The sequence below is a fragment of the Asparagus officinalis genome, chromosome 4 (assembly GCF_001876935.1).
Source record: "Asparagus officinalis chromosome 4, Aspof.V1, whole genome shotgun sequence".
NCBI classification, from domain to species: Eukaryota; Viridiplantae; Streptophyta; class Magnoliopsida; order Asparagales; family Asparagaceae; genus Asparagus; species Asparagus officinalis.
Window position 1 is genome coordinate 74990321 of NC_033797.1, and position 16636 is coordinate 75006956.

General features: G+C 36.0%; 1 protein-coding gene across 1 annotated transcript; it reads left to right on the forward strand.

Annotated features, from left to right (window-relative positions):
- LOC109837747 (mannose-P-dolichol utilization defect 1 protein homolog 2-like) lies at nt 3618-15980 on the forward strand. The gene is made up of 8 exons (XM_020406092.1): nt 3618-3951; nt 8955-9108; nt 9249-9321; nt 9591-9657; nt 9858-9917; nt 13116-13176; nt 13562-13603; nt 15627-15980. Exons 1-8 carry the CDS (start codon nt 3799-3801, stop codon nt 15725-15727), a joined length of 711 nt encoding a protein of 236 aa, XP_020261681.1. The 5' UTR covers nt 3618-3798; the 3' UTR covers nt 15728-15980.

Sequence of the window (16636 nt, forward strand, 5' to 3'; positions counted from 1 at the left end):
ACCCCCCCCCCCCCACACACACACAACAACAACAACAACAACAACAACAAAACATAAAAAACAAAAAAACCAACAACAACACACACACACACACACACTACACACCAAGAAAACTACCATTCCCAAATATCTTTGTTTTGCTTAATATCCCTATAGTTTCATTGTTGCAGATAGATCCTTGGGTTTAGTTTAGTTTTGACCCTATTACCTTTTGTGAAATGTTGACAAATATAACTTCCTTTGGGTGAAACTACTGAGTCTATCTGAGGGCAAAATGTCAAAAAAGTGGGTTAATAGTTAGAACTCTGGAATTGTTAGCCGATTTGAGTTTATTACACCTGAGTTCTATTGTTGCAGTTAGACCCTCTGAAAAGGGTAAAAGAACTTCAATCAGGAAGTCTAATCTAGGGGTAGTAAGTTCAAATTGGTGATAATACAGGGGTCTATACTGCAACTAACCGGGGGAAAAAATCCAGAGGGCTATCTGCAAAAAAGAAACTACGGGTTTAGTAATTCCAAAAGAGTGAAACTGCAAGAGGGTTATCTTCAATTTACGCTAAAGTTTATAGGAACATTATCATGTTCACATAGACAATAACACTACTACATGTCCATCAAGAAATATCTCATTTTCTCTCAGGAATGCACTAACATATGCCTGATGATCCTAATGTGTTTCCATTACGCAAGACGCCTTAGGCTCAGCACGCAACATCACCTTCTCCAACATCCAAGTTACAAAAGTTGAGAAACAAATAGCCATTGATCAGTTCTACAATGCCGAGCCAAGCGAATCCAAGAACGAGAAGTCAGCATTGGCTCTGTCGCATATCTCATTCGAGAACATTAACCATCAAGAAATATCTCAATTTTCTCTCAGGAATGCACTAACATATGCCTGATGATCCTAATGTGTTTCCATTACGCAGGACGCCTTAGGCTCAGCACGCAACATCACGTTCTCCAACATCCAGGTTACAAAAGTCGAGAAACAGATAGCCATCGATCAGTTCTACAATGCCGAGCCAAGCGAATCCAAGAACGAGAAGTCAGCAGTGGCTCTGTCGCAGATCTCATTCGAGAACATTAAAGGGATGTACACGAAACAGCCTGTGCACTTGCAGCGAAATCGGTCCATGTTCTAGAATATCACTGACCGATATATATCTCCAACTGATTCAAAAGGTATTGGATTTTATCGGTCCCTTCTGTCAGGTCAGACGGCGTATGGGGAAATGCGTCCTCGGACGATGCCTCCGATGGATTGCCTGTAGAGTGACAGTGGGAATAGGAATGTGTTGTTTGCTTAGGATTCGTGCTAAGTGTAATATAAACCGAAAGGAAATACTCTTGCATTAGTATGCAACGTATTTCGAAGATTATACTTTGTTTTATTATGAGTGTAGTGACTGTCAGGAGTTTGGTTGAATGTCATTTCATATGTTTTTTATACTGATAAAAAGGCTTATTTCATTTTGTTATCCTAAAGCTTATCTATTTCTTTTCGCATTCATACCCAAAATTCAATCCCATAATTTCATTTGGTCCATACTTTTAGGGCTTGCAGGAATTTAAGTGCCTTCTTTGAGGGACTCTATTGCTGGTAATGTGAGTATGTGATCTTATATATGCATAAAGGGATGTTTCTTTTATAAAACTTGTATATTGCTGAAAATTCATTAGCTTCTTGTTGTATGTAAGAAATATTATTTATTTTTAATTATTGGCTTTCAACAATAAAGCTATGGATTTTGACTCATGTGAGATAATGGTTAATTAGCATTCATCTTGTGTATTATGTATAAGTTCAATGTATAATTATGGAAACATTATGAATTTTGACTCATGTTGTTTCTTAATATGCATCACGTGCAACGCACGTATTGTATACTAGTCCAATAAAAATACCAAATACAAATCCAAGAAAAATACCAAATAAAAGAACAAATACAACAAGCTTCAACAAATCCATAATATCAATTTCAATCTTTCTCTTTTCCCGAACTTCTCCAATTGAAACGGCACTTGAAACTTACGGGATCACGCTCGACTGCTTTGTTTGAACAAGCCCTGCCTTTGAACCTTCAAACTCCTCTTCATCAGACACCAATTTGAAGAATCCACAATTACTCACTTTCCAATTAGCACATCTAAAAAACAATCGACTAGGGTTCGTCTTAGTTCTAGATCTGGAGAGTATAGCCATCCTTCCACAGTGGCACATCAATCCATGACAAGTGCTTGAAGATGACTACATGCACCAAAATATGCAACTTTATCATGAAACTAAATTTAGTCATGATCAGTAGGGCAAATATTTGAGTTTATAAGTAAAGCTAATTGAAATAGTTTGAACCTAATTAGATATCATCAAAACTCTAGTTAACCTTTTCAACTGAAATAGTTTGAACCTAAATACAATGCAAACGTATATGACATTTCTAGTCTAAATTTATCAACCAAATCTGCATTCATGTCACTAAAAACGTAAATCCTACATAATTAACCCAGCTCCGTGCACCGCAGATCAACAACCATCCTTCAAACAGCTAAATTCAAGCAAACTGAGCAACATAACAATCGAAATCCAACACCCAAGATAAATTAGCCTTACTAAACACATCAAAAATCCTGGCTTAATGACTTGAGCAAATGAGTCAAAAATCCTGGAATATCAATTAGAACCTCATTTCCAAATGTTCTTTCATTTGCAACAAAAACTGAGGAGCTAGCAGCAAACTACCCATGGATGATTTCATCATTTTAAAGAAAAAAATATCAATTAAACCAATTTCAGCACAATCCAATCAAAGGGATCGAGGGAGAGATCGAGGGAGAGATCGAGAGAGAGGGTTCAAGTTATTACCTGCGTCAGCGAGAGAGGGGGAGGGATCGTCTTCGACAGTGGAAATGCGCCGGCGTCGAGAGAGGGAGGAGGGAGGGTCTTCGACGGGGTGAGGGTTTGGGCAGAGAGACCCCGATCTAATTGGGGCTCGCAGATGAGGAAGGGGGGCAGATGGGACCTCAATCTGGTCCTGGGACGGGAGGGTCTTCGACGGTGGTGGAAAGGCGCCGGCGTTGGTGTCGAGAGAGGGAGGAGGGAGGGTCTTCGACGGGGTGAGGGTTTGGGGAGAGAGAGGGAGGAGGGGGGTGTCGAGAGAGGGAGGAGGGAGGGTCTTCGACGGGGTGAGGGTTTGGGGAGAGAGAGGGAGGAGGGTTTATGGGAGAGAGAGGGTGAGGGTCTGGGGAGTCATGAAGAAAATCCAATGGAGAGAGAGAGGAACGAAGAAAATCCAACGGCTTAAACCCGTTTTCCAACCCGTTTTCGCACGTTGTTGTGTGAAAAAATTTCGCATCCAAAGATTTCTCTCTCTATATATATATATATCGTTAACTCATGAGCTATGGGCCGTAAGGCGATTCTAATCCAACCCACATGTCATGAGCTTCTCAGTCTAATTCCGGACCCGGAATTAGAGAGGTGGCCCCCGCTCATTCTGACCTGCACGGGCCCAATCAGACTCCACCCTGCCTTGGCATGTTGGTTCACGGGCCCTGAACCGGCCCGGCCCGTGCTCATGTGTAGTCTAAAGCCACTGCTAAGATTGTCCGTTCTGGTTCGTCCCCTAGGGAACGACGACTCACAACCGAAAAAAATATACAGAGATCGGAGTCCCATAAAAGCTATGTACATCAGAGATCCAGCAACGCTAGGAATTTTTATAACATTATAAAAAAAAATCTCAAGTCTCAGCTCATTTGATCAAACGATCAAAGAAGACAAAAAGCCTAAGAAAGATGGAGCTTTGGATCTTGGGGATGAACTTTGGGTGCATCCTTGGATCTCTGAGCGCGGGAAAATTCCCAGAAAAGGCCTGCTTGCTCCCGCTCATATCCAAGATCCTTGGATACCTCATCGTTGCTGGATCGACCACCGTCAAGCTCCCCCAGGTACAAATTGATCTTGAGTCTTGCCTAAGCCCCAGCAGAATTTATAGATTTCAACTTATGTGGTTCCTAGATAAATCTATTTGTTTGTTGTAATCGTTTATTTTGCTAAAGGAAAAGATCAAATACAAGTTTTGTCGATGGTATGAGACTAGATCCGAAGGATTTCAGATGAAACGAATTAACTTCTGTATTGAAATTCGATGTAAAGAAGCTTAAAGGGGTGAAAAGATGCAAACTTGATAAGATTTTCGAAGGCCTCAACTCTACACGTATGAGATGATAGACTGAAATTAGTCTAGCTGTATTTGTAACGTGTAAGAGTTAGGAGCTTGAAGCTAAATTTGTAAGGGGAAAAGGAGCAATATCGAAGTAATCCGTTTAGGCGACGAGAAGTGATCCATTTAAGCGCGAATGAAACCCTATCTGTCTGTGTTTTAAATGTTATAGCCAACAGGAAATTATCTACAACTTGGTTTATATGTTTGTGATATGTGATTTAGTTATGTAAAATATTTATGTAACACCACTACTGGTAAAGAGTGAACTCAAAGTCTTACGAGCCTCTAAACTTTGCACTAATTCTCGAAAAATCTGCTAAACTATAAGTCTATAATTGTTATCTACTAAGCCCCTAGATTTTCTACTTTTCTAGGAAGCCCTTAAACTATAATTTCAGTCTATTAGGCTCCTAAAGTATTTAACTTCATTCTATTTAGCCCTCATAGTGGTTCAACATAGCTATAGATGGGTATAATGATCTTATTTAATTTTTACTGTTATGCTATTTAACCCATGTGGTGATTTTAGCCCCAAACACCCAAAAATACTATGTCAACTAGGTAAAGTTGAAATATTGTCAAATGAACCGACGTGACAAATATGTGGATCAAAATCCCTTATTGTAGTTAGGGGAGAGTTACGGTAAAACTGATACTTTAAATCAAGAAGGAAGATAATTTAAAACCCAGGACAGGTATTAGTGAATACCTGTCTTTAACTAATTTTCTGATCTCTTCAAAAAGCAAATTAAATAAAACTATTATACCCTTCTATAACTATATGAACCAACATGAGGGCTAAATAGAATGAAATTAAAAACTTAGGGGCTCATTAGACTGAAATTATAGTTTAAGACTTTAAGGGCTTCCTAGAAAAGTAGGGGGAAACCTAGGGGTTTAATAGACTGAAATTATAGTTTAAGGGCTTCCTGGAAAAGTAGTGCAAAGTTTAGGGGCCAATGAGACTATGAGTTTGGTAAAGAGTAAATAGGCTATAGTCTTTGATCCATTTCTGATACTTCCACTATTTGTGGAAAGTTATACTTGTGGAAAGTTCTTTCTAAGAAAAGAATACTGTTAATACCTGTAAGATATTATTTTTCGTGGAAAATTGTATTTATTCCCAGGACACTTTCTTAGCATGATCCTAAGCATGCAGAGGAATGAGGATCTTGATAACCAGCTATATTTGTTGTAATAAAATCACTATTTTTTCATTTACGGCATGAAGAAGTGGAACCATCCGTTATACATAAAGACAATTCATGAAGACGTTGCTTGCTATATCTGACGACAATAATACATAACTCCCAGAATCTGTGGATAGGCCTTGACTATCTGTAATGAGAACTTTAATAAGTAATTGAGTTTCTTTAATGCTTTCTAGGTTTCATGTTATTTTAGAGTGGTCTGAGTTTGAGATGTTACTATATCATTTTTATTCGACTGGGTCCAAATGTAGCAATTACAATTTTTACACTATGTTTTTATATAGAAAAATAAATAAAGCATTACTAGATGTCGGTTTATTTTGGAAATTTTATGTGGTCATAGTGTATCTCCTACGACAGTGAGGAATTTGACTACTGAATGATATCAGTTTGTGGAAAAATAGAAGATAAAAGTTGTCTTATGGAAATGTTCCCTTATTATCATCTATGTTACCTAGGTACTTCTACAATGAAGCTATGCCCATACTGGTCGCTTACCCGACACGTACACGTACCCAAACTTCATGGACACTTATCTTATATGCATACATTTATTCAGACATGTACTCAATTATGTGATATATGTTTTAATTTAAAATACTTGTCAAACACTTCTTGAACGTATGTCCTACCCTTCATGTTCATTTCTTAAAACTCGCTAGACATGTGGCTGGTTTGATCATTCCATATCCAAGTTTAAAGCCATGATGTAAAAGGGCGGTTTGAGTGTCTAGTTGAAAAATGAGCAGTTCTCAATTTATAATAATCAACATAATAAATAAATTTAAAAATATGATAGGAATTTAAACTAAAATAGCACATGAATTGAAAAATAATAATGATCTCATGTAAATTATTAATTTTGACATATATATATATAGAGAGAGAGAGAAAAAAAAATGGGTATGCTTGGTACCAAGCACAAAAAGTTATGCTTGGTAGTGATGTGGCATAATCCCCTCCACTCATTCAAATGATTGCATATCCCCATGCACTCCTCAACCCATGTGAATATGGTCTCCTATTTGAATGAGTGGAGGGGATTATGCCACCTCACTACCAAGCATAAAATTGGCCTTGTTACCAAGCATACAATTGTGCTCCATGCATAACTATATCTAATATATATATATATAATATATTATATATATATATATATATATATATATATATATAATATATATATATATATATATATATATGTTCTAAGGTGACGCCTTAGTAAAATCATCTAAGGACGCGGCCTAAAATCACATGATTGAGCTACATTGTAAATGATCCGTTCCGTTTGAACTTGATCTACATATTCTAAAAACCCAGACACAAGTTTTGGTGAACTCATCGTCGTTTGACCCTCCGTCGAGCCATGTAAAAAAGTTCTATTCATTCAAAAACCGTTAAAATTGATACGAGTGGATGGAGGGTCAAACGAACGACGCGCTGGTTCACCCTAAAACTTGGTGTGTTGGGGTTTTAGAATATGTAGATCAAATTCAACGGAGCGGATCATCCACAATGTAGCTCAATCATGTGATTTTTAGGTCTGCGTCCTTAGTTGATTATCTAAGACGTCACCTTAGAACACTTCTCCCTATATATATTATAATAATATATATATAATATATATATATATATATATATTATATATATATATATATATATATATGAGAATATAGAGAAACTGCGTACCAAGTTCTTGCATTGAACTTGGTAGTGAGGTGGTCAAATCACCCCCCTACATCACACCTTGAAAATGAAGCCTCTTTTTTAAAAGTAGGTGAATAGTGATTGAGCTTTCTCTTCAAGGTTGATATAGGGTGGGGATATTGGCCACCTCACTATCAAGTTCAATGGAGAAACTTGGTACCAAGTTTCTTCATATTTCTCTCTCTATATATATATTATATATCATGTCCCCGTATCCTACTTTTCACAAATTTATCATTTATATATATATATATATATATATATATATATATATTCATGTCCCCGTATCCTACATTTCACAAAGTACCCGTACCGCTCCATTTGCATGCAACTTGGCTTATTATGTATGATAAGTTTTTTCTTAGTCACTAAAAGCTCTATTATGGTCACTAAAAGCTTTATTATGACTGTTTTTTCATCAAAAACTATTTCTAAGGAAAATTCTACTTAGGCCTTGAGATTTTAAGAAAAATCCTTTTCCTCGTCTTCTCTCAATTTTTTGGGCTGCTGGATTCATCCCCTTTAACCTCTTGTAGAGTTCAAATCACTTTAGAAGTTTTTGTAGCTAGTGACATAAGTCCCGTATGAATGTAGTTGAACTAAAAAGATCCTACAATTTAGCATAAGACTCTCAATTTGGGGTATAAAGGGGATAATTTTTTTATTCCAAGACCTAAAAGAAGTGAGAAAAAGCGCGGGGATTTCTAAAAAATCCCACGGGCCTAAACATATTTTACTTTCCTTTTCTTTCAATCATGTCATTAGTAAGTAATTTTCAAATATGTTTCTTGTCATTTAACTTTTCTTTGTGGAAAAGCAGATAGTTCGATAGTCCTTTCCTAAAGCTTCACACTAGGTTACCCAACACTCCATCTCCTATGTCCGAGTCCGAGTTTGACACTCCTTGGGCTCTCCTTGAATATGCATACATTTATTCAAACATGTACTCAATTATATAATACATGTTTTAGTTTAAAACAATTGTCACACACTTCTTAGATGATATCTTACATTTCATGTCCACTTCTTGCAACTCTCTTAACATAGATCAGGTTCATTTCAACCAATATCCAGTTTAGAAGTATGATTTAAAAGAGTTGTTTATATATCTAGTTAAAAAAACAATTAATTTCCCAATGTATTATAAATGTAAAAATGTTACAGAAGTTTTAGTTTTCATAACATGTGCGTGTGTGTGTCTATATATATATAAAATGTGTCCTCATACCCTACCTTTTTGAAATTTACCGTGTCCCGTGTCTACACCTGTACCCACAGCCATACCTGTGTAACATAGGTTTCATATTATGCCTTTTAAGCTTGATTTGGCAATAGCTTGTACAGCTTGTTATATCTCTCTTTATCTTGTAAATTGGTGCCACAGTTGCCTATGTTTTTAGGCTATTTCTTAGTCTTTACTTAATTTTTGAGCAATTAGTCATTCCAACTTATGTTCCTATAAGTTCCTAACTTCAATATGGATGATATTAAGTCTTGTGTCCTCACTGATTTCATTTCCTTTGAAGCATGCATGATGGATGTAAAAGCCTAATATTTCGAGAATATCTATAGGCCTCCTCATGGATTCAGCCATTTGATTCTCTTTTTAGTTCTCTACAATAATATGAACAAAAATATTTCCTGAATTTGTCTTCTTTCATTGTGGGTGAAAATTTGATCTTTCCTGGAATTGTAATATTGGGCTTCTTTTTAAAGAGAAATACTGGTAGCTATTTGTATCAAGTGTTTCGAACGTCTCTCTTATTGCAAATAACAGTGTCCAGTAACTGCATGTTTTATGTTGTAGATATATAAAATTTTGAAGCATAATAGTGTGAGGGGACTTAGCGTTGCAGCCTTTGAGCTTGAAGTTGTCGGCTATACAATTGCATTGGCATATTGTCTGCACAAAGGAATTCCATTTTCGGCCTATGGAGAACTGCTTTTTCTGTTAATACAAGGTATTGTTTTCAACTATTGTATGGATACTATCAAATCATTTCCAAGAGCTTGAGCTGGGAAATTTTCACTTTTACCTTGGTAATATTTGGTTTCTAGTGTGCTTGATTCTAACTAGTGTCATTTGTCTTTCTTGTTGCAGCTATTGTTTTAGTTGCAATAATTTACTATTATTCTCAGCCGGTTGGAGCTAAAGTATGGATGAAGGCTTTGTTGTATCCTAATTCATATGCATTGTTTGTTCTACAATTATTATGAACTGAATGGTTCATGTTGCCAAACCACAAATATTTTGTAGAATGACTTTTTTTGGTTGTGGTAATCGTGATTTCTCATGTTATAATTTGACATCATATAGTATATGATGTAATGTCTTGCTACTTATATATTTTTGTAGTCTGCAATTAACGTTCCGAAATTTCCCATCTTAGTATCATTCTTCATTGACTTTCTTTTCTGTTCTCCTTAAGTGGCTGGTGAATAGATATTGTGCTGTGGCACCAACAATTTTAGCTGGTCAAATTGACCCTATTCTATTTGAAGCACTATATGTGAGTTTTTTTAATCTATTTGCTTATACACTTGCTGAATTCCTTTGTTATTTCTTACCAAAAAGTAATGAAATATCTAAGAAATCTGATATCTGTTGTCGTACCAAGCTCAAAATCTCAAATATGTTTTCAGTAGTTACCTTCTGTTTGTCCTGGACTTGATATCTATGTATTTCTAATGCTGCTATCACACTTTTCAGGCATCTCAGCATGCTGTCTTTTTCTTTGCCAGAGTCCCCCAGATATGGAAAAACTACACTGTAAGGAAAAAAAGATCAACTCTGACATTGTCGATGAATTTATAAATTGACCTATCAGCGATTACTTAATTATGTCTGTAGTAAAATTACACTTACTTGGCAGTTTTCATTCTCAATGTGTTTTTCACTCGAATAATGGAAGCAGTTGACTATTGTATATAAAAAACCATGTTATTTGAAAGTTTTGAGTTATGAGGTCTTCAAAGATAGTATATTTAGAGCTCTTAAGGCATCACATCATCTTTACCTTATACCTTGTCAATTGTTGCCATGTGTACCACTAAAATGTCACATCATCACATGAGATTTAACTGATTCAATCCATTTGACCCGACTAATAAATGAGCCAGATAAGAGTAAGAAGATTTGTTATAATTAGTCTGATTTGAACAGGTAAAGAAACCAAATTATCTTATTAAAATAAAATAAAAACCCCATTTAGGTTATAATAAAATAGAATAGAGACTATTACTCAGTTATAAATGATAATTGTGTTTTATGGTCAGAGTGTTGAAACAAATACCTTCACCTACGACTATACTCAATTCCTACCACAAGCAGGACGTGTTAAAGTAACCACTTATATTATGAATGGGTATGTTGTTGTTAGGTAGCCAGATTGAAACTGTGCAACCATTTACCAAGAAGCCACGATATGCATCGAGGCACCTGACCTGATTAATAACTGTGTGCCCTATGTTTTTGATGTAAACAAACCAATTCGAAGCCAACCCAATCCATTTTCTGCCAACCCGATTACCACCCCTAATATCCCGTGCTTTTTCCATGGAATCTCCTTTGTCTCTGGTGCACTAAATATTGGACCACACTTCCATTCCCCTTGATCATATTAGCAACATAACTCATAACTCTGCTGGCTTTCATCATAGGACATAAGATTTTGGTCTTCCTGAGTGTTAGATTAGGTGTCCGCAACTACGTTTGGAGCCTTTTTGTCTTGCAAGATGGGTCCAAGTGAAATATGTTCTCCTGCCACTAGTCTCCTTTCTCTCACAATATATCCAGCTTTTGGTATGTAGTAAATTCTGGAATTTTGTGTTAACATGGCAGTTGGCTGGGCTTTACACCATAAGTAAACTTGTGTCTGGATTCTCCAATTTTGTTGGTTTTTACCTCCTAAACTCTTCAACTTTCGTCAAGTTTTTAGTCTTAAGGGATAAGTATCAATTTGGTGATTCCAAACATTTCCTGCAATCTCCCTGCATCTAAACCTTGTGATCAACTGATCAAATACTTAAATGTCTCTCTACCACCCTATTTTCATACAAAGCATAGAAGAATAACCACTGCATTGTGACAAGCATTTTAACACGACTTATGGAAAGTGATTAATCATTAATCACCCTGTAATACATGTACCCTGCACATCTTCCAGCATTCCGAATACTATTTTTCTATTTCCATTGTGTCTTGCCTACTATGTTCATTAGTCAGAACCATTACTTGGATAATCATTAAATGCCTGAACCAGTCTTATCCCTAAAGGTATTCCTCCCACATTGACATCAAGTCCAGGAGAAACAGCAACCATTCATACTCAAATGTATTTGGAGCATCTATACGATTAGCACTTGCAAGTTCTCTTTGCTCTAGAACCGATTATGTTCTGCTATTTTGATACAGTAACTTGCAAATGTCAATTACTAACAAAGTAATGCTACTGTGCTCAATGGAGAGTATTCTACTCCCATAGATGAGTCTATGCCACAATTTAAGGTGAAACTGAGTACCGTCCAACCCTGAAAGGTGGCGTACGAATCTCCTCCAGCTCAAAATGCTTTGTGAATCTCCCAACCAACACCAATCTGCTATGTATTAGCCACAATCTCTCCACCGTCAAATTTTGACTCTACAATTAGACAAGCCGAACCCATCGTTCTACATCTCCTTTCAAGATGTTTTCTATTCCTATTCTATATATGCCTCTACAGAAACCTTTACATGCTTGACAAATGTTCTTAATAGACACTTTCAGTGGTACAAATACGCATGGGTATAGTGTACTAACACATGCATGGACACGAGTCTTGATGAAACAAATTTGTATGAGATAGTGTATGGAAGTATTGAATATTACGTCATCAACTTGCCTGAACAACCATCTAGATTGGGACGTCTGTTATCAACAAGGCAACAAGCCTCTCTCCCCTTTCATGAATTGACCCTGAGTAACAACCAACGGAACAGGTTGAACTGATCAGGCCACCCTGGTATGTTGCTCAGCAAACTGGGTAGATATCTGCCCTTATTTGATCCTTTACAACAGCAGTAGTCTATCGTCTATACTTTTCTTACTGAAACCTCTTTGATCTCTTGATTAAAGGAGGGATGGATTCTTCTTGTTTAATGAAACTCTAGAAAATGCCTCAGTCATCATTTCCCTGCATGAAATCTCTCAATAGAGCAACTTTCGTAGTTGTTTCTCCTAATACTACTTCCTTGCTCGACTTCTCTACATTCTTAAAATTTTGTCAATCACTGGGATTTGGTTACTAAATCTGACAGTAGCAATCTTGATTGCCCTTTTTGTAATTTACTTATGCTGATTTATGCTAGGTTAGGGCCTAATTATCATTTTAGTCTTCGGCCCTGGGCTGGCTATACATGCACACTAGGACTAGAACTGATTTAGATGTACAAGAGCTTCATCCAATCTTAACCCTGTTGCCAATTCATATTTGGTACAATTATCATATCAGATTCTCGCCTTAGGTATAGCATTTAATGTTTCGGAACAAGCTAATCATGTCTAGCCAACGACAAAAATAAGATTAAAAAGAAAGCCTGTATCCCAAATTTCTGGGGTCGGCTAGATTCTCGACTCCATAGGATAAAAAGTCTTCTCCTTTACCTTTTGTTTTCTTACCCTTCTCCTATATATTATACCATTATAACATGTCAGCAGTTATTTCTTACTTAAAGTAAATCATGTCTCTTTTTTTCATAAAGAAGAAAAAATGATTTATTGTTGTGGGAATAGAAATTGTACATTGTTAAACATTTCCTGGATGGAAAAGGAAAAAGTTTGAAGGCTACAGTTATGGTTAAAGATATGTTACAACTTACAACTTCCATCTTATATTATATTTTTGTCAAATTTTCGAACTTACGATTTTTTAAGAAAATATTTCTAGTGACAATTTGTGACCTGTGATGCACGTGAACTTTGATATGCAGAACAAAAGCACTGGAGAGCTCAGCTTTTTAACATGCTTTATGAACTTTGCTGGATCCGTTGGTGAGTGCAGTTACTTGCTTTTCAATAAAATTCAGCAAGAACTGGAATTGTGTTCTGGTCTCAATTCTGACTTAGTCCTTTGTCAAAGTCAAAACAGTTCCAAGAAGCTAAATCATAGAGTATGTTATAGTAAATTCCTATCATTTCATAAGGTATTTAAGTGAAATTCCTGTTAGTTGGATTTTTTCCATTTCTTCTATTCATTCTATTAGAATATTTTCTCAATTATCCCTTTTACAGTGTTTTTTTTTGTTTGAAATTTTAGCAATATATTATTTTTCTTCACGTGTATCCTTTGGTTTTATCAACAGTTAAATTTACCTATTTGATCTAGAATTAATAGTGTGCATATTTGTAATAGACACGTGACTTGTTTCTTTTGCAGCTAGGGTGTTTACGAGCATGCAGGAAAATACACCAATGAGCAGTATCCTTTTGCACTAACCTAATCGGTTTAACTCAAGTTTCTTGTCCTTAGCCTAATACTACATTAGTTTGAAATTACAGCACTATCCGATCCTTTAATCCAATTTTGTTCTCTTTATGTGTTCAATGGTATCTGATAGTAATTGCATTTCTTTTTGATGTTACTACTCTTAAAGTTTGTTTGAGTAGCCTCCTGTGCTGGTCATGCCTCTGCTTATTGTTACGCTCTATGATCTGGTAGACTAAGTTACAGGGGGCTGATCCGTATAGTTGATTAGGGGTGCAGTCGCACCCCTAGCAATCTAAAATTTGCATTTAAAGCCTTTTATTATTACAATTTGCCCCCATAGTTTTAAAAACTTTGCAGCACACCTTGAATTTTCAAACATCTTGCATTTAACATTTACAAATTAGTAGCACATTTTTATTTAATCCATTTGAAATTAGTAGCCCAATTTTATTTAGAAAAATAGATACATATCACCTGCCCCTCTAAGAAAATTTTCCTGGTTCCGCCACTGATCATGTATAGTTACTTATATTGTTTGAATATGCCACCATACTAATATCATCATGACACAGCACTGTTGCTTGTAAACGAGGATGTTTTGCATGTAGCAACTCGAGTACCTACAGACTGGGGTTTGGTAACTGAGTTGGGTTTGTTTTTGTTCTTTGCCACGCAATGTGAAGTGACAACAGAGCTTCATGAGTTATTGTAGGCTTGCAGCTCATGTTACGAGAATTTTGGCTGTAGGGTGAGTTATAGCAAATGGACAAAATTTAAGTTGGAAGCCTGCAGATGTAAATTCCTTAAGTGGTTCTTTATTACCTGCCATGAATTAATGGACTGGTTTTTTATTTCCTGATGTAGATCCTGTCAATCTGCATCTTATCCTGATACAAAATTTTCTGGTTCTGCCATTGATAATGTATAGTTACATATATTGTTTGAATATGTCACCACACTAATATCATTATGACACAACACTGATGCTTGTAAACGAGGATGTTTTGCATGTAACAATTCGAGTACCTACAGACTGCGGTTTGGTAACTGAGTTAGGTTTGTTTTTGTTCTTTGCCATGCATAGTGAAGTGACAACAGAGCTTCATGAGTTATTGCAGGCTTGCTGTTCATGTAACAAGAATTTTGGCTGTAGGGTGAGTTATAGCAAGCAGACAAATTTTAAGTTTGGAAGTCTGCAGATGTAAATTCCTTAACTATTTCTTTATTACCTACCATGAATTAATGGACTGGTTCTTTATTTCCTGATGTAGATCCTCTCAATCTGCATCTTATCCTGACACATAATCCTGTTAAATAACTCTGTTTTAAGATCTGTAGTCAAAAGCTCTTCTTTTTCCCTATCAACATCTCAGCTGAGGCATTATCATATGCATGTTAGTTTGAAAGTCATCATATCATTGTGTGTCATACAAATCATGTGTGTAGATGGCACCTATATTTTCGCACATGTGAAGTCTCAACCTTCACATTCTTGTGTAATTACCTTATCCTTACTCTCAAGGATTCTGACAATGACTTTAGTGTCCCTAATCAAATCAGTTATAATTATCAGTTCACAGTAAGAATATTTGGTAGCTTATGCTTTTCTTTGGTACCTAATACATGAAGATTGAGCAACATGTTGTAACAATGACCACAGAACCTGGGACTGAAAATGAAGTTATCAACGTTTATTCTTGAATTAGGAGACTGAACAAAGATGTAGGTCTGACTGCATCCTTTCAAATGCTGCAAATTATCGGGAGTAACATTATACTATTGATTTAGCATAAGAAAGAGTTGGAATTTTTTTCCTTTTATGAAGAGAATTTCTATCGACTCATCTGCTTTTTCTCTCTAGAATGTGCTCTGGATACACTGGATTTTGTTAAAACTTGTTATTTAGTGTACCAATAGTTCACTGAATTGCGTGCATATACACAGTTTTAGCAAATATTGCGGATTTAGTACTTGCGTCAAGTTCCTACCATGTTTTCCTTTGACTTTTATTTAGTGATTTTGGGCTGTCTTCTTGGTGTTATGACAAATGGTACAATCTTAAGTCAGATACTTATGTACCAGCCACAAGCAAAGAAAGAGAAGAAAGTGCAATAAACCAGTATGGTTCTCTGGCCATGTTCTCTTTTTCTGGGATTTCTCGGAGGTTATACTTCTACTGACTCCGGTGGTAAACACACTTGCACTTCCAAATTGTATTCATAACAATATCCTAGTTCTGTTAACCTGTATCGTAACTTCACTGGTAACTGTGGCAATATTTAAAAAAAAAACTACCTATTTTTGTTTTTCTTCAGTTTTTTTACTGTTTATATATATTGAGAAAAGAAAATTCTTTATTTTGGATAAATTCTTTCTCGACTGTCAATTGTTGCTGGATATATTTATGGGTTACGTATTGTTTTTATTTTGATTTGTTATATTTGTATGGTGATGTGTATGGCTCTTCATTTGGTGAAATTCTCATATTCACAATGAGCTTCCTAGTTCGTTAGACCTTTGGTGCTACCTACATTGGGGCACTCTTGTGACAGCTTCATATTTTAGAGCAGCATACTTACGATCATGATTGCAGCTTGGATTATAAAATCTCTGTTTTCAATTGATCGTTTCATTTCAATAAGGGAATATATTATATTTAAGCATGATTGAAGAAATAATTTAAGATTGGATCGAGACAAATGCTACTAAAGTGAGGCTCTACAGTAGAACCACATACGCATCGCATAGTATGTAAGATCACTCAAAGACTATAGTTTTGTTACATACGTTTTTTTATTGAAGACATGCTTTGTAGGGAGAAACTGCTGGAATAAATTGATTCTGCTTGTGTAGACTGTTATTATTTTTCATTTCCCTCCTCGACTTGCTGATGGTACTCAAAATTACGGAGGAACTGTTGGGTTGCAAGAGATAGACCACACTAATTTACTTGGAACCAAATACGCCCTGAAGAAATAATTTTCATTTAGTCATTAGTACAAATAGTCTCAGGACTGCAGACTA